This window comes from Coregonus lavaretus (assembly GCF_964263955.1).
Source record: "Coregonus lavaretus genome assembly, chromosome: 35".
In the NCBI taxonomy this organism is placed as follows: Eukaryota; Metazoa; Chordata; class Actinopteri; order Salmoniformes; family Salmonidae; genus Coregonus; species Coregonus lavaretus.
The window spans coordinates 4,170,624-4,188,329 of NC_140022.1; the positions used below are offsets into that span (position 1 = coordinate 4,170,624).

Consider the following 17,706-nt stretch of genomic DNA (forward strand, 5'->3'; position numbering starts at 1 on the left):
CCTGTCTCACCCCCCGGCCCTGTGGAAAGAAATGTGTGTGTCAATCTTAACTGCACACTTGTTGTTTGTGTACATGGATTTTATAATGTCGTATGTTTTTCCCCCAACACCACTTTCCATCAATTTGTATAGCAGACCCTCATGCCAAATAGAGTCAAAAAGTTTTTTGAAATCAACAAAGCATGAGAAGTCTTTGCTTTTGTTTTGTTTTGTTTGTTTGTCAAATATGGTGTGCAGGGTGAATACATGGTCTGTTGTACGGTAATTTGGTAAAAATACAATTTGACATTTGCTCAGTACATTGTTTTCGCTGTTAATTTGCATTTTTGCATTTGAGTCATTTAGCAGACGCTCTTATCCAGAACAACTTACAATTAGTGAGTCCATACATTTTTCATACTGGCCCCCCGTGTTAATGATAATGCAGAGGATTTTCCCAAGGTTGCTGTTGACGCATATCCCCTGGTAGTTATTGGGGTCAAATTTGTCTCCACTTTTGTGAATTGGGGTGATCAGTCCTTGGTTCCAAATATTGGGGAAGATGCTGGAGCTGAGGATGATGTTAAAGAGTTTAAGTATAACCAATTGGAATTTGTGGTCTGTATATTTGATCATTTCATTGAGGATACCATCAACACCACAGGCCTTTTTGGTTTGGAGGGTTTGTATTTTGTCCTATAGTTCATTCAATGTAATTGGAGAATTCAGTGGGTTCTGGTAGTCTTTAATAGTTGATTCTAAGATTTGTATTTGATCATGTATATGTTTTTACTGTTCTTTGTTATAGAGCCAAAAATATTGGAGAAGTGGTTTATCCATACATCTCCATTTTGGATAGATAACTCTTCGTGTTGTTGATTGTTTAGAGTTTTCCTATTTTCCCAGAAGTGGTTAGATTCTATGGATTCTTCAAATACATTGAGCTGATTTCTGACGTGCTGTTCCTTCTTTTTCCGTAGTGTATTTCTGTATTGTTTTAGTGATTCACCATAGTGAAGGCGTAGCCTCAGGTTTTCTGGGTCTTTTTGTTTTTGGTTGGATAGGTTTCTCCATTTCTATCTTAGGTTTTTGCGTTCTTCATCAAACCATTTGTCATTGTTGTTAATTTTCTTAGGTTATCTGCATGAAATGTTTAGGTTTGATCGGGAAGCTGAGAGGTCAAACATACTGTTTAGGTTTTCTACTGCTAAGTTTACACCTTCACTATTACAGTGAAACCTTTTGTCCAGGAAATTGTCTAGAAAGGATTGAATTTGTTGTTGTCTAATTATTTTTTGGTAGATTTCCACACTATTTTCCTTCCATCTATAGCATTTCTTAATATTATTCAGTTCCTTTGGCTTTGATGCCTCAAAATTGAGCATAGCTCTGTTCAAGTAGAGTGTGATTTTGCTGTGATCTGATAGGGGTGTATGGTAGAAAATTACAAGATTACATTTTAATACTGTTTATGCATCGAATAAGGTTGCTCAGTACTCTCTCATCTGTGTCTGTGTGGACTGAGTTGGGCCTCTGGGGCTTGGCGCTGGCAATTGATTTATGATGGCTTGGTGATAAAACCTACAGCCTGCATTCCATAGAAAGAGTTGGTGTTTGTGTACTATGAGGTTCCATGGAGGAGATGTCTCTGGTGTGGACAGCTGATAAGAAAAACCTTGTCTTTGGGGCCAAACCCTGGTTTCTATACAATTAGAACAGCCAACACAGCAAATGCTATCTGGCTGGGGGGTTACTCCTTTCTTACATACAAAACTTCACCTCTAGACCCATTCCACACATCTGTTGTTTGTCAAGAAGACTCAGGAGGACGTACTTTTCTATAAAGGTTGTAACTGCAGGTGTTGTGACACGTTTTTGTTGGCTATGTTGTCGTAGTTGTGTCTAGGGGGGCATATGGGGAGGGAATGCTGTCACCTCCAGGTAGGTGTTTGCCCCCCTGTGTGCTGAGGGTTTCAGATTCTTGTCCAGTTCTGGCATTTAGGTGGCCACAGACTAGTACATGTCCCTGAGCCTGGAAATTGTTGATCTCCCCCTCTAGGATGGAGAGGCTGTCATCGTTAAAGTATGGGGATTATTTTGGGGGGATATAGGGAGCACACAGGAGGACATTTGTCTCTGTTGAGATCATTTCCTTATTCATTTATAGCCAGATGTAAAATGTTCCTGTTTGGAATAATTTCATAGAGTGGGTTTGGTCTGCTCTATATCAAATTAGCATACCCCCTGAGCCCCTTCCCTGTTTCACACCTGGTAGTTTGGTGGATGGGACTACCAGCTCTCTGTAACCTAGAGGGCAACCAGTGGGTCCATCTCCTTTATACCATGTTTCTTGTAGGATGACAATGTCTGTGTTTCCAATTTATTTGGTGAAGTCCGGGTTCCTGCTCTTTAGGCCAAAGGCAGATGACCTCAGGCCTTGGATATTCCAGGATGAGATAGTAAAAGCTTTGTGTTCGATAGTGTCTGGTGTTGTTTTTGTGTGGTTTAGGAACCGGACCATCACAGTATGTGTGAGCAGAGCATGTTCAACATCTGATACATACCCCTCTCTCTCTCTCGATAGAGGAGGAGACCTGCAGAAGATAGGAGAGTAAGACACACAAACGGTTGGCTTGGATGTTAATGTGTTGTAGATTTAGTTAAGGTATTCATCTTGTTGTGCTGTAGGTTTAGCATGGTTTTCTCTGAGGTGCCAAACTTTAGTGAACCAAACCCAGAGGTACTGGCCCAGGCCAACAGGCCGGTGAGTACACACACACACCAGAATTATCTATCTCCTCTCCCCTATTTTTCAAATTAAATCCAAAAAGTGATCTTTATTCACACAGAGAGAAACAACACTACACCACATACATGTGAGAGAGATAGAAAGGAGTTATCAGATGAAACTACCGTGTCTACAGGCCTGGTGAGGTTGTTTTCATTTGGTTTCTTTGTATTCAGAGTAAAGTTATGTTCCAGCTACTCTGTTATTGACTTCATGTTTATAAGCCTGGTCCTCTGCCCAAGACCAATGGCATGTCCCTCCCAATTCTAACAAACCTAAAAATGAAACTGAAAGTCTGTCAATGATTTTGTTGGTGGAGGCAGTACCTGTGAAAAGTAGCCAGAAGGCTTTTCATTTGGTTAGTTTGCAGAGATTGGATACAAACGGAGCGCCTGAGATAAGTTTGAGGTGTAAGCTGCTAACGACTGCTTTTCAATCAGCTACAAACAGATATCCTTACATGTTTGAGAGGCTTTCACTGTTAACAACTGTTCTCAGACCAGCCATGCTTGACGAGGGTGTACGCTATGAGGCCCTATCAGTGGCCATGGGAGCCACGGTGAGGCCCTTGTCTGACTTCCAGAGGAACAACCCTGGCAAGACGCCTGATAACCTTTTGACTGTGGAGGGCTTTCTCATCGGTTCTGTCCTGGGCGTCAACTCTCTCCTGCAGTGGCTCAACCCTGTGTCATTGTTGGCATGGGGGGTGTCAAAGCTTTTCTTCAGTGAGGACAAAAGCAAGGCAACAGACACTGAACTCTACGTGGACGAGGCAGAATTCTTTGATAGGAAGTTTGATTATGACTTCACCAACATTTCCGACTCCGAGTGTTTTGTGAGAGGCGGTGAGGGCTACAAGCGACCGTGTGGATGGAAACGCATCGCGTTGAAGGTTCTGGACAAATACGAAGATAACACGTGGCTCGGTCCTAACGGGTTCCGGACACACTCGAATGCCGGGGAGTGGCCAGTGTCGTATCACGGTACCAGCGAGGACGGGGCTAAAGGCATCATCAAGTCCCACTATAAAGCAGGAGCTAGGCAGCTCTACGGCAGAGGGATTGTGGTGTCCAAGACAACGTTGCTAATTATGCTGTGATGATAAGAAGTCCGCTTACACTGTTCTTTGATTATAAAGATTTTATTGTATCAAAGTTCACAGTATTAATTTACAGATATCTGCAGTTATATCTGGAGAGAAACGGCCAATCTGTTGATCCAATATGTTGTCTCCCCCTCTCCCTTTGTTCAGAACCTGGTATTTATATCCTAAGTAACATAATATGGCGTGATTTTAATAAACCAATCCCTGGCCTTCCACATATCTCCCCATATCCTCTATTCCAAGAAGCCTATGTAGTAATGCTTTCCAGATGTTTCCGCAAGCAGAGCCAAGTTCCCTCTAACACACTTTTTTGCAAACGTCAGCAAAATCATAGACCCTCAGACACTACAGGATCTACTCCACTCCTGACCTCAGCCAAGCCAGCGGCTACGCTAGAGACTTTCTGTCGAAGGCGAACGGGAAAACCTACAGGATGGTCCTTCAGAACCGCATCAACCCAGCCCAACGGAAGATCTGTAAGAGAGTTGACTACTGGCTTGTTCCAGTTAATGACGGCACATCTGAGGAAGAAGAGAGGAGGATTGTGGAGCGCCTATGGGATTCTGCTGAGGGAGATCTGAAGGGAGGTGTGATAAGAGAAGGTGCACCAAAGTCATTGAGAAGGTGTCAAATGCATACTCCTCGCATCCTCTCTCTTCGTCTCTTTCTCAAAACCTATTGGATGAGAAAGCCAGAGTTCCTTCACCTCTGGCCTTCTCCTCCAATGGGTTTTGAGAAGGAGATGAGAGCATGCAATTGAGATCTTCCCATATAGAGACTTTAAAGCAGGAAGCCATGTTGGTTATTTTTCAGAAATAATTGCATCTTGAAGGAGTTCGATTATATTTCATTAATTAGATTTGAACTGCTAGATATTCCGTCTTCTTTATTCATCTCATAGTTGTGTGTTATTGTTTTAATCGGAGGGTGATAGTAAACTTAAGAGTAGCTTTGTATTGTCAAATCCATGTTTTTTCTGTCTGGCTGTATCAATGAAGTGCCTAATGTGAAAATGCCTTTTGTGAATTACATCAATCAATGTTTATTTAAGGTATATGTTTACTATATTTTACTACAATGTATCCACTTTCCTACTGTAAATGGTGTGACATTAATTGTGCACCTTGTTAGGTGTGAGTTCAAATGTATCTTTTGTTCATTTCTGCTTTTTCCTGTTTTTATTTTCTGATTTTAAATTAATTATTTTGTTTTACCTTTACAATAAAATCTGGTCCTGCAACATGTTTCACTGCACTTCTGTTTGAACAAAGGAGGGCAGGGCAGCACATAGTTTACATTACAACTCAGTTCTCAGGGTACCTCCATTCTTAGCCATGAGGAAGTGGTTTATTTGACTCACACCTGCTGTAACATGACTATTTCAAACTGATGAACAGTTCAATAAACATTTATGCATTTTCCCCTGCATGTAGTACATTTGCATATAGAATAGAATACAAATTATATTGTCCATCCAAGGATGGAACTTTTCCTTTGGCATCACTTTAGAAAAATGAAAAAACCTCCCATTGTATACATCATACACATTAACAACACAGTAAACCTGACACCCTGTGCTGTACATTGACACATAGGGAACATGGAAACGCATTCATATGACCTAGTGCACGTGTCAAACTCATTCATATGATCTAGTGCACGTGTTAAACTCATTCATATGACCTAGTGCACGTGTCAAACTCATTCATATGATCTAGTGCACGTGTCAAACTCATTCATATGATCTAGTGCAGGTGTCAAGCTCATTCCACAGAGGGCTGAGTGTCTATGGTTTTTCGCTCCTCCCTTGTAGTTGATGAAATAAGGTTGCTAATTATTAAGGAACGCCCCTCACCTGGTTGTCTAGGTCTTAATTGAAAGGAGAAACCAAAAACCAGCCGACACTAGGCCCTCCATGGAATGAGTTTGACACCCTTGATCTTGTGTATCAGAGTACCATGTTGATTACACCTAACCAAACCTCTTAGATCTCCATAGGTAGTAGGAACTAGCAGCCATTTGGGATTCTGTGCATGTTTATCAGACGTTCTCTTTCTCACGCCTTCCCTTGTCAGTCATCTGTGGTTCTCTGTCTTCAGCAGTTTCTTATTGAGCCCGATAACCACAGAGGCAAAGTTGTTGAGACCCACAAAGTCTCCACAGATGATGTTGACAGCGGTCAGGTCTGGTCCAGGAGTCTGCTCCTCCACCCAGTCCAGCAGCAGGGGGAAACTCTTCATCGTTAACTCCCTCATTGTCAGACAGGGGTTGCAGACCACCACAGCAGTATCCTCCGTCAGGTTCAGCCCAGAGGTGAAGAAATGAGCTGTCAATCAAAGAGCTCAGCTGTCAATCAAAGGACACGCACGCACACACACACACATACACACACACACACACACACACTCTAACCTGCTCTCCCTTGGGCCTTCTGCCGCTCCTCCAGGTAAGAAATGACCTCTTTGGGGTCTGCCGAGTCAGCGTACCTGTAAAGAGTCAAAGGTTACAGGTTTAACACACGCACGCACACACACACACACCCAGCCACACACACACACAGAGCTTACCAGTAAGGGATCTTCGGCCACAGTTCCTTGTGTTGGTGAAGAATCGTCTCATTGTCATATGAAACGATGACCTGCTGTCCCAGATACCAGCATTGACTCAGATAGGGAGTTTCCTAGACGCACACACACAGCTGTGAGTTCATTAATTCCAATAAAACACAGAAAAAAATGGGCACTTAACTTCCAAAAAACTGATCTGACACCACTTCCTGAAAACATGAACTGACCATATCTGACACCACTTCCTGAAAACTGAACTCACTTCCTGAAAACTGAACTGACCCCCAACTGACACCACTTCCTGAAAACTGAACTGACCCCAACCCTGACTGAGACAGCCAGTAGTGGGGTCTTGTCTATCCTGTACCTGTGGGGGGCAGAGTTTGTCTTTAAACAGCTGAGTGATGTAGGAGACCAGGGCCTGGTGCTCAGAGTCACTCAGCAGGTAGAAGTGGGAACAGGACAGGATCACTATCTCCTTCTGGTGCTGCTCCAACCACACAGCCATGGTTGACAGGGCCTCCTATATACACACACACGGATTGTAAATAATATTTCTAGTGTACACGCTCACACACTGAGTACAGAAGATTCACACACCAGAATGATGTGTATACTATACTGTACCTTTACAGTCTGTAGTGTATAGATCGCATGTGCGAAGTACAGTGTGTCATCTGTGTTGTGTGTTTTTAGCATGTCTTGTGTGCGGTGTGTATTTTTTATGTTTTTATGGGCGATCCGTAGATCGAAGAATCGGATTCCAGCATCCAACTGATCAGGAATACACCATGCCTATGGGAGAAAGGGACAGGGAAAATCTCTAAGTTAGATTGTATATAATATGAATAATATACACACACACAGTTCTCTGTCTGCAGTGTGTGTTTTAATTTACTATCCTTGGGGGGACCAGAAGTGGGGACATTTCGCCGGTCCCCACAAGGAAAAAAGGCTATTTTAGGCTCAGGGGTTAGGGTTCAGGAAAATATGATTTTTAATGGGTATAAAATAGTTTGGTCCCCACAAGGATAGCAAAACAAACGTGTGTGTGAAGCCTGCCTGTGTGGTGGCCCAGCGGAAGACACAGGGGCGTACGATGCAGGGTGCCAGCCGATCCAGCAACTGCAGCACCAACGACTCAGAACCCAAGACAGCAGAGTGTCTATCCAGACAGTAACTCATGCTGTCATGACTCCCTGCAAGCAGAGACAAAAATACATAAAAGTGCACAAAACAGGCTTACTTCCTCTAATTAAACTCGTGACAAATGTTTTTTTTGTTTGTTTACATTTTAGTCATTTAGCAGACGCTCTTATCCAGAGCGACTTACAGTTAGTGAGTGCATACATTTTTCTCTAGGCTAATGAAATAGCCTAGTCCCATAGGCTACTATTTCGAATTTGACACGTTCGTTCAAACAAACATAGATTGGGCTCTAAACTCTATTTCTATTCAATATCAAACTCTTTTTGTAATCGTAATAGAAAGGATAACAGTAGGCTATCACTAGTGACCTTCCCAAGTTCATTCTCACCGGGTATCGCCAGGTCCCAAAGCGGTATACCCCACAGTTCCTCTGGCAGTTGAGACATCCAGTCTGCGTTTGTAGACGCTGCGTCTCCGCGCTCCATTTCCACCGCCTATCGACATCTACTACTGATGCTAGCTTGTAAACAGCGAGCGGGATGTAGCAGGACCACAGTTAAAATGCTGTAAATATGTTGGAGTTCACCCTGGTCTGTGACTAGAAAGAGATGAAAATGCCCTTTCCCCTTTGGTTCTATTCTTGCTTCCGCATCATCTTCAGTAGGAGCCTATGAGGAGGAAATTCCAGTTTCCCCAAGAAAAAACCCCCTGCATGAAAGCCGTGTGACGTCAGCAGCAATGGCATAACAGCGAGAATTGTGTCAAAATAAGAGTCCTCATACAAACGCACAAACTACCTATCAATTTGAGCTTTTTATTGGACAAAATATGTACAGTAACTGAGGCATGTTGAGTTTTGCTTAAAATCATAAAGTCACATTATTTTATTAGTGAGATTAGTGGTTAGTGGGTGCAGTTTAGTTGTGCAGTCGAGTTACAGGCTGATCATCATGGAATGATTAACAAGGGCCGGTTTTCAGTGTTTCCATTGTGTCACTCATCCAGCGAATGAGTTTGCAGGAACGCCCTTTGCACCCAGACCTGTGATCTGCAAGGAGAATAAAACACAGGCTGAATAAAACACACACACACACACCAGTGGCGGTCGGTGCCGTTTAAGATTAGGGAGGCCAATTTTTTTTTAATGAGCATGGCCCTATTTCTATTACAGCATATTGGATCACTGTCATTCATATTCCATTCACCCAGCTCAATGTAACATCGATAGGTTTAGGCTACTACATGATACAAAAATGTTCCCTATACCTATCATGAGGTTGCTACAACCTAGCTAGTATGTAAAAGTATGAAAATGTATGCACTCACTACTGTAAGTCACTTTGGATAAGAGCGTCTGCAAAAAAATACAAATAAAAAAATGTTTCTAACATAGGTCGAGACAAATTGGAGTAATCAAGGAGACAGACAGTGACACATTCAATACCGCCTTGCACACTCTTGCCTGCATCTAGCTGATCTATAATATATAATATGCCATTTAGCAGACGCTTTTATCCAAAGCGACTTACAGTCATGCGTGCATACATTTTTTTTGTGTATGGGTGGTCCCGGGGATCGAACCCACTACCTTGGCGTTACAAGCGCCGTGCTCTACCAGCTGAGCTACAGAATCTAGGTTGTAATCAGTTGCAAACAAGAGTTTATATTACAGATATTACAGATTTGATAGGTTTATCCCTGTTTCGTTCCGTTTGCTTACATTTAAGAAAAGTTTTTCAACAGAATCTCCGGAATGAATACACTCCTGATCACCAGCACACACAGTTCACTTTCATAGCAGCCACATACAAACAGCATCATCACTTTGCTTGTTGTATAATTCCTTCTTGCATTTACGAGCTCTCCTCCTCTCACCTTTTTCCTTTGCTTGTGGACTTCAGTGCACAACACAACTGTCTGTGACCAGGCTCACATTTTTTGCAGTTACACTGGTGAGCCCCTGTGGCAATACATTTATAAAACCAAAAGTTTACCTTGACTTGGAAGAGTTCCAGTGTTGGATAGCCTTAGCCAGCTAGATAACATAAATAGCATTCCTCTCTGTTTGAGCCGGTTGTTTGAGTAGGCTAAATTAGGTACACTACCGGTCAAACTTTTTAGAACACCTACTCATTCAAGGGTTTTTCTTATTTTTTTTTACTATTTTCTGTAGAATAATAGTGAAGACATCAAAACTATGAAATATCACATAGGGAATCATTAAGTAACCAAAAAAGTGTTAAACAAATCAAAATATATTGTATATTTGAGATTCTTCACATAGCCACCCTTTGCCTTGACAGCTTTGCACACTCTTGGCATTCTCTCAACCAGCTTCATGAGGTAGTCACCTGTAATGCATTTCAATTAACAGGTGTGCCTTGTTAAAAGTTAATTTGTGGAATTTCTTTCCTTCTTAATGCGTTTGAGCCAATCAGTTGTGTTGTGACAAGGTAGAAGATACCCCTATTTGGTAAAAGACCAAGTCCATATTATGTCAAGAACAGCTCAAATAAGCAAAGAGAAACAACAGTCCATCATTACTTTAAGACATGAAGGTCAGTCAATATGGAAGATGTCAAGAACTTTGAAAGTTTCTTCAAGTGCAGTCACAAAAACCATCAAGCGCTATGATGAAACTGCCTCTCATGAGGACCGCCACAGGAATGGAAGACCCAGAGTTACCTCTGCTGTAGAGGATAAGTTCATTAGAGTTACCAGCCTTAGAAATTGCAGCCCAAATAAATGCTTCACAGAGTTCAAGTAACAGACACATCTCAACATCAACTGTTCAGACGGAACTGTGTGAATCAGGCCTTCATGGTCGAATTGCTGCAAAGAAACCACTACTAAAGGACACCGATAAGGAGAAGAGACTTGCTTGGGCCAAGAAACACAAGCAATGGACATTAGACCAGTGGAAATGTGTCCTTTGGTCTGGAGTCCGAATTTGAGATTTTTGGTTCCAACCGCTATGTCTTTGTGAGACGCGGTGTGGGTGAACGGATGCTCTCTGAATGTGTATTTCCCACCGTAAAGCATGGAGGAGGTGGAGGTGTTATGGTGTGGGGGTGATTTGCTGGTGACACTGTCTGTGAATTATTTAGAATTCAAGGCACACTTAACCAGCATGGCTACCACAGCATTCTGCAGCGATATGCCATCCCATCTGGTTTGCGCTTAGTGGGACTATAATTTGTTTTTCAACATTACATTTACATTTGACATTTTAGTCATTTAGCAGACGCTCTTATCCAGAGTGACTTACAGTCAGTGAGTGCATACATTACTTTTATTATTTTTTCGAACCCACAACCCTGGCGTTGCAAACGCCATGCTCTACCAACTGAGCTACATCCCTGCCGGACATTCCCTCCCCTACCCTGGGCCAATTGTGCGCCGCCCCATGGGTCTCCCGGTCGCGGCCGGCTACGACAGAGCCTGGATTCGAACCAGGATCTCTAGTGGCACAGCTAGCACTGCGATGCAGTGCCTTAAACCACTGCGCCACTCGGGAGGCCAATGCAACATGACAATGACCCAACACACCTCCAAGCTGTGTAAGGGCTATTTTACCAAGAAGGAGAGTGATGGTGTTGCATCAGATTACCTGGCCTCCACAATCCCCCGACCTCAACCAAATTGACCGCAGAGTGAAGGAAAAGCAGCCAACAAGTGCTCAGCATATGTGGGAACTCCTTCAAGACTGTTGGAAAAGCATTCCAGGTGAAGCTGGTCGAGAGAATGCCAAGAGTGTGCAAAGCTGTCATCAAGGCAAAGGGTGGCTATTTGAAGAATCTCATATAAAATATGTTTTGATTAGTTTAACACGTTTTTGGTTACTACATGATTCCATATGTGTTATTTCATAGTTTTGATGTCTTCACTATTATTCTACAATGTAGGAAATAGTAAAAATAAAGAAAAACCTTTGAATGAGTAGGTGTTCTAAAACTTTTGACGGGTAGTGTAAGTGAAAGTGAAAAAATTACAACGAAATATACCTCTATCTCTGTGTCTCATTGATTTTTAAAGAAATTAATTTGTTAAAAACTGTTCAACTATTGTTTTTCTCTCTCTTTGAGTCAACTACTCACCACATTTTATACACCGCAGTGCTAGCTAGCTATAGCTTATGCTTTCAGTACTAGATTAATTATCTGATCCTTTGATTAGGTGGACAACATGTCAGTTCATGCTGCAATAACTCTGATAGGTTGGAGGAAGTCCTCTGGAAGTCGTCATAATTACTGTGTAAGTCTATGGAAGGGGGTGAGAACCATGAGCCTCCTAGGTTTTGTATTGAAGTCAATGTACCCCAGAGGACGGAAAATAGCTGTACTCGGGCTACACCATGGTGCTACCCCAGAATGTGCCGTTCAGGCTACTGTAGACCATTGCCGTTCCAGCGGCGGTAGACCATTGCAAAACAGTGTGTTTTAATCAGTTATTTGGTAAAACGTGAATATATTTTGTATAGTTTTATCTAAAAAGGATAACTTTTTTAATGTTTCACTCATTTTTATTGTTGTTGAAATTCACTGAGTAGGATGGTCCTCCCCTTCCTCCTCTGAGGAGCCTCCACTGACACACACACACACACGTACCCTAAAGACACAGCCTGCCTGCGGTTGCTTGGCCATGTCTGCCTCGTCCATTCCCTTACAGGCTGAGGTCACGTACAGGTCTGAATAGTCTCTACCCCCGAAACAACATGATGTTGTCTTATCCACTGGCAGCTTCACTGTCTGCAAACGCACCCCTGAGAAGAGGGGGAGGGGGCAGAGAGAGAGAGAGAGAGGGGACAGAGAGAGAGAGGGAGGGAGAGAGAGAGAGAGAGAGGGGACAGAGAGAGAGAGGGAGAGAGAGAGAGAGAGAGAGAGGGAGAGAGAGAGAGAGAGGGGGCAGAGAGAGGAAGGAGATAGAGAGAGAGAGAGGGGACAGAGAGAGAGAGGGAGGGAGAGAGAGAGAGAGAGAGGGGACAGAGAGAGAGGGAGAGAGAGAGAGAGAGGGGGCAGAGAGAGGGAGACAGAGAGAGAGAGAGAGAGAGAGAGAGGGGGCAGAGAGAGGGAAGGGGGGATTGGTGGTTGTTACCTTCATACTACAATATACTGTAACTGTTATGCTCTGACAAACATAAGCAGATATACACACACACCTGTCTGTGTGTCAATCTGAATCACTCTGCCTCCATTGTAGCAGACGACCCAGAGTCTACCGTCCGCATCGATACACATGCCATCAGGAATCCCTTCCCCCTCCTCCATCTTATACACCATCCGCCGGTTACCTACACACACACACACACACACACACACACACACAAGGCTGTCCATGTAGTGCAAGGTGTTTATATGTGTGTGTGTGTGTGTGTGTGTGTCTCTCACTCACTGATCCTCCCGGTGTTAATGTCATAGTTGAAAGCTTCCACAGTGTAGGTGAGGCTGTCTATGTAGTAGAAGGTGTTGTGGTCCAGAGACCAGTCCAGACCGTTGGAGATGTCCACCTGGTCAAAGAGTCAAAATAGCAGCATAAAGGTTAGCACTCGCTTCAGTCTCTTTTGATCTAATACGTTATAGATTAGTGTTTGGGACTGTATATCTCCCACTAACACTTAACAACGATACAAGAAACTATCACTGAGAACATTCCACCCTCATGTATCACCTGATTGAAGTGTTTGACCACAATGTGGTCCTGGTTCAGGGAGAACAGAGAACCCTGCTTCAGCTCTAGTACTGTAGGACGTTCCTCCATCGCCATGGTACCTGGCAGAACACAGGCAACAGAACATTACATAGAACACAGAACAGATGCAGTAGAAGAGAGCTTAATGGATTAACGGATTGACAAATTAATTGATCTATCAATCTCTACCTGCAAATAGGCGTCCAGCAGGGTCCACTTTGCCGTCATTAAAGCGGTTGTTGGGTTTGTCTTCATCGATGACAGCGATGGTGGATATGGACTTGGACTCCCAGTCCAGCGCTCTGAAACTCCGTCCCTCTCCGATCACATAGCCTCCAGACCGCCGAGGGACCGCACAGCCTACAAACTTATCTGGGGGGAGGAGTGGGGATGGAGGGAGGAGTGGGGATGGGGGGGAGGAGAGGGGGGAGGAGGTGAGGAGAGGAAGCAGGGAGAGGGAGCAGGGAGACGGGCGTGGGGAGAGGGAGCAGGGGGAGGGAGCAGAGAGAGGGGCGTGGGAAGAGGGAGCAGGTGAAGGGAGCAGGGAGAGGGGCGTGGGGAGAGGGAGCAGGGGGAGGGAGCAGGGAGAGGGGCATGGGGAGAGGGAGCAGAAGGAGGGAGCAGAAAGAGGGAGTAGGTGGAGGGAGATTGGGGGAGGGAGCAGGGAGAGGGGCGTGGGGAGTTGGAAACAGGGAGGGTTGTAGAAAAAAAATACAGAACTTGACAGGAGTATTAGGTGTGCTGTTGCTACCTCATAGCCCAAACAAACTGCATGAGGAACAAACTGGATCTACAAAATGGAAGTTCAATGAAAATATATCTTTATTGAACCTTAGTTACCTGTGGCCACTGTCTCTTTCTGATTGGTTGCTGGGTTCCAGCGGTGGATCTGCTGTCCGGATATGTCCACAAAGAGCAGAGTTCCTTCTTTCTCCTCCCACACCGGCCCTTCTCCGATCTCACACCTCTCTTTCACCACACACTCCACCTTCACAGATGACATGACTAAAGCAATTTGAGACACACACACACACACACACACACAGTTATACACAGTAGCCCAGGGGCGTCATGCACCCCAAAAATTTGAGGGGGCACAAAGTACCCGAGGATGGCTGGGGGTGGTCCGGAGAGGGGCTGGGCCCCCCGACCAGTAGTTGGAAATATTTCAATTTTTCTGCATATCTAAGCATACCTCTTGAGCTGTCTGTATCTTCCTGACTGGTGTTTATTATTTTACTAACTGTGCTTCTCTGCATCTTTGCTAAAATCTGGTTAAAAGACTGAAAGGAATGTGAGTCTTATTGAGTACATTTAGTTGTTGCTTGCTTTTCTAAAGTCTACCAACCTTGCCAGCAGGCATGCCAGCTAAGATAGTTAGACAAGCTAGCTAGCTTCTCTAACTTGATTGGTAGCCTGAAATGGGGTAGTCACTAGTTACCACAGCCACAAAGTCATAAACCCCGCCTATTTCTACAATTTCTTTTTGCAATATGCAGAAATCGCACGGCCACTTCCTCGTTGCAATTTTTAAAAAATAGTTTACCTAATTTCAGTTTATGTGACAAAACAAGCAGCCATTGTGTAGAGAATCATTGTACCATCTAAACCACTGTGAAATATATTTTCCATAACCAAAAATATTGTATTTTCAGCTGTTTGAAGCTGGTGTACAAAACCGAAAGTAAAAGACGCAAAAACAAAACTTATGAACGGCAAGCATAGAATTTGGTTGGGTCGCCCAAAAAATGTGAGTTATAGATCTGTCATTCTCATTGAAAGCAAGTCTAAGAAGACGTAGATCTGTTCTATGTGCTTCCCTAGATTTCTATGCTTCCCATTCTTTAGTTTTGTTTTTGCGTCTTTTACTCAGTCAAAGCGGTTGGGAAGAAATACAACGAGTTGACATGACCACCATTGTCATCTATTTCTTGTTACGATGGATGTAGCCATGAATATAAACGTATAATCCTCATAGCCTACATGTTTTCTTTCTTAAAAGCACACTGACCAAATTCAACGTTTTTTATCTAATGCGTAAATGTGCCTTACTGCCTTTTGAATTTTGTGTAACGTCAGTAGTCTAGTCAAGGAAGCATCATTCAAAATATATTGACACACTCCACTTACCAAGACCATTGCCAAATAAGGTGAGCTGTCACCAGCTTTTACAGCAGGGATGGGAAACTGGTGGTCCGCGGGCCATATAAGGCCCTCTGATCAATTTCAATTTTCTGGTGTTATTGGAGACTTTTGGAGACTCTGACGTGAAAGCACGTATCGTTCTTACTCTTCTCAACGAGCAGCGGGTGCTTTGTTACCCCCGTCCCAAAGCACTCACAGGCGGCCCAGTCCTCACGCAGCAGTCCCTCCCAGCTGCAGTCAGAGCAGGAGATGTTCACCCCTCCGCGTCCAGACTGCAAATGAATCGCGCATGCGGGAAGCCACCGCTGGCTGATCCCGCGCTTACATTCAGGGCGGGATGTAAATGTAGGGTGTTTTTTACTCACTTTTTGTCTCTCCCAGGACGTTATTCCTCTCTCCTACAGCATCCATCACAATTACATGCACATGGCTAATTATGCATATTAGGTGATGACTTCATTTAGCGACTTCTAGCGACTTTTAGGACAGCCAATAGCTACTTTCCTTACTGAGGAGTTGGCAACACTGTCAATCCGCCATCTCTATTGGCCATGCAGCATGTATGGTGATAGGCCTCTGCAGAAGTCAGGGCATTCATACTTCTTGCGCTTAGCAGCGCAGCGCAGAGCTGTTGAGTAGAGTTTATGTGGAGGAAGTTGTCAAGGAAGTGAGTTTGTGTTTATACAGGACCTTCCGCCCCCACCTACCGTCAACCAATTATGTCAATGCGGTGCTATATGGCGCTATACGGAGCCCTCCGCATTGTTACAACATTTGGGAGGCGCACAGCTATACGGTACTGACTCAATTTGGCCTCAATTGCGTCACACCCTCCATACGGAGCCTTTCATACGGAACCCCATCCCTTGAGGTGACTTAAAGGAACCTTTTCAAGGTGCCTCTACATCACGATTTCAATGGTAAAGTTGAACAGCTAGGGGCCAAAATAGCTAGATTTACTACTAAAAGTCCAAAATATGACTTTTGCAACAAACAGTCAAAATGAAGACTAGAATTGACGTGTTTCACTATAACTAAGCCTAAAACTGGTTTTCAATCAAAGAAATGTGTTTTCAAGAAAGTTACTCTTAATATACAATGAGTGTACAAAACATTAAGAACACCTGCTCTTTCCATTACAGACTGACCGGGTGAACCCAGGTGAAAGCTGTCACTTGTTAAATCCACTTCAAATCAGTGTAGATGAAGGGGAGGAGACAGGTTAAAGAAGGATTTTTAAGCCTGTGTGCCAGTCAGAGGGTGAATGGGCAAGACAAAATATGCAAGTGCCTTTGAAAGGGGTATGGTAGTAAGTGCCCCGCACACCAGTTTGTCAAGAACTGCAATGCTGCTGGGTTTTTCATGTTCAACAGTTTCCCGTGTGGATCAACAATGGTTCACCACCCAAAGGACATCCAGCCAACTTGCCACAACTGTGGGAAGCATTGGCGTCAACATGGGCCAACATCAGTGGAACGCTTTCGACACCTTGTAGAGCCCATGCCCCGACGAATTGAGGCTGTTCCGATGGAAAAAGGGAGCGGTGCAACTCAATATTAGGAAGGTGTTTGGTATACTCTGCGAGTTATACACAATAGGCTACACAGCTGTTGAATTATCTCTAAGGCAGCGGGTGAACTTCTAATACTTCACTCACTCTCATTTCTATAAGTAGCCCCTATATAAATGACTCCACTACACCGATTTGTTTTTACTTTGAGCCAACTCTTGGCTAGGATAGTATAACTTGCAACTTACACTCACTTGCAACTTTGTTTCTGATTTCTCAGAAAACAACACATTGTACGGACAAGGCTACATTACCTGTTTTAAACGCGGAACTCGCTTGAAGAGCTTCTGAATCGTGTGACAGCAAGTGTCTCGCGGCTCACAGACAGGCATAGACAAACAAACAGACCATGTGACAGGCGCAGCCCCGCGCCCCCGGCGGTACCTCTTTCTGAACTGAAAAAATATGCCGTCAGCAAAAAGAGAACTCCAGACACGTTTGAGAGAATGTGCTTGGCCGATTCCTCTGCCAAGTTTCAGTGTGTGGAGGCGTCGTAAATTCGGCCCATAAATTCCAATTTATACTGTAACATTTCACATTATATCCCCCACTCACATACAGTAGGCCTGTACCGTTACAGTACAGTTGTTGACTGTCCTCTATCCACATTTATGAACCCCATTTTCTGACCTGATGCTTTTACACAATAGCCTACCTACAATATGCCCTGTTGATTATTACAAAAAGAAGCAGTAATTTTGAGTTTCTTGTTTTC

At 43.8% G+C, this 17,706-nt stretch overlaps 2 protein-coding genes across 6 annotated transcripts; both read right to left on the bottom strand.

The window, feature by feature from the left end:
• Positions 1-5,182: 5,182 nt before the first annotated feature.
• On the bottom strand, positions 5,183-8,306 carry LOC311109465 (PI-PLC X domain-containing protein 1-like). 2 transcript variants are annotated; one of them, XM_084152383.1, is made up of 8 exons: positions 7,977-8,306; positions 7,502-7,638; positions 7,067-7,234; positions 6,807-6,962; positions 6,440-6,552; positions 6,285-6,358; positions 5,999-6,198; positions 5,183-5,650 (listed from the first exon to the last, which is right to left on the bottom strand). In XM_084152383.1, exons 1-8 carry the CDS (start codon positions 8,071-8,073, stop codon positions 5,636-5,638), a joined length of 960 nt encoding a protein of 319 aa, XP_084008509.1. In that variant the 5' UTR covers positions 8,074-8,306; the 3' UTR covers positions 5,183-5,635. The 2 variants fall into 2 exon arrangements, with proteins under 2 accessions (XP_084008509.1, XP_084008508.1); XM_084152382.1 differs by lacking the exon at positions 5,183-5,650 and having other exon boundaries at positions 5,848-6,198.
• Positions 8,307-8,388: 82 nt separating this feature from the next.
• Positions 8,389-17,473, bottom strand: rgn (regucalcin). 4 transcript variants are annotated; one of them, XM_084152755.1, is made up of 9 exons: positions 17,246-17,335; positions 14,117-14,281; positions 13,466-13,648; positions 13,256-13,356; positions 12,980-13,094; positions 12,747-12,878; positions 12,196-12,350; positions 8,915-8,942; positions 8,389-8,636 (listed from the first exon to the last, which is right to left on the bottom strand). In XM_084152755.1, exons 2-9 carry the CDS (start codon positions 14,277-14,279, stop codon positions 8,548-8,550), a joined length of 966 nt encoding a protein of 321 aa, XP_084008881.1. In that variant the 5' UTR covers positions 14,280-14,281; positions 17,246-17,335; the 3' UTR covers positions 8,389-8,547. The 4 variants fall into 4 exon arrangements, with proteins under 4 accessions (XP_084008881.1, XP_084008883.1, XP_084008884.1 ...); XM_084152757.1 differs by lacking the exon at positions 17,246-17,335 and adding an exon at positions 15,407-16,962 and having other exon boundaries at positions 14,117-14,264; XM_084152758.1 differs by lacking the exon at positions 8,915-8,942 and having other exon boundaries at positions 17,246-17,473.
• Positions 17,474-17,706: the final 233 nt, after the last annotated feature.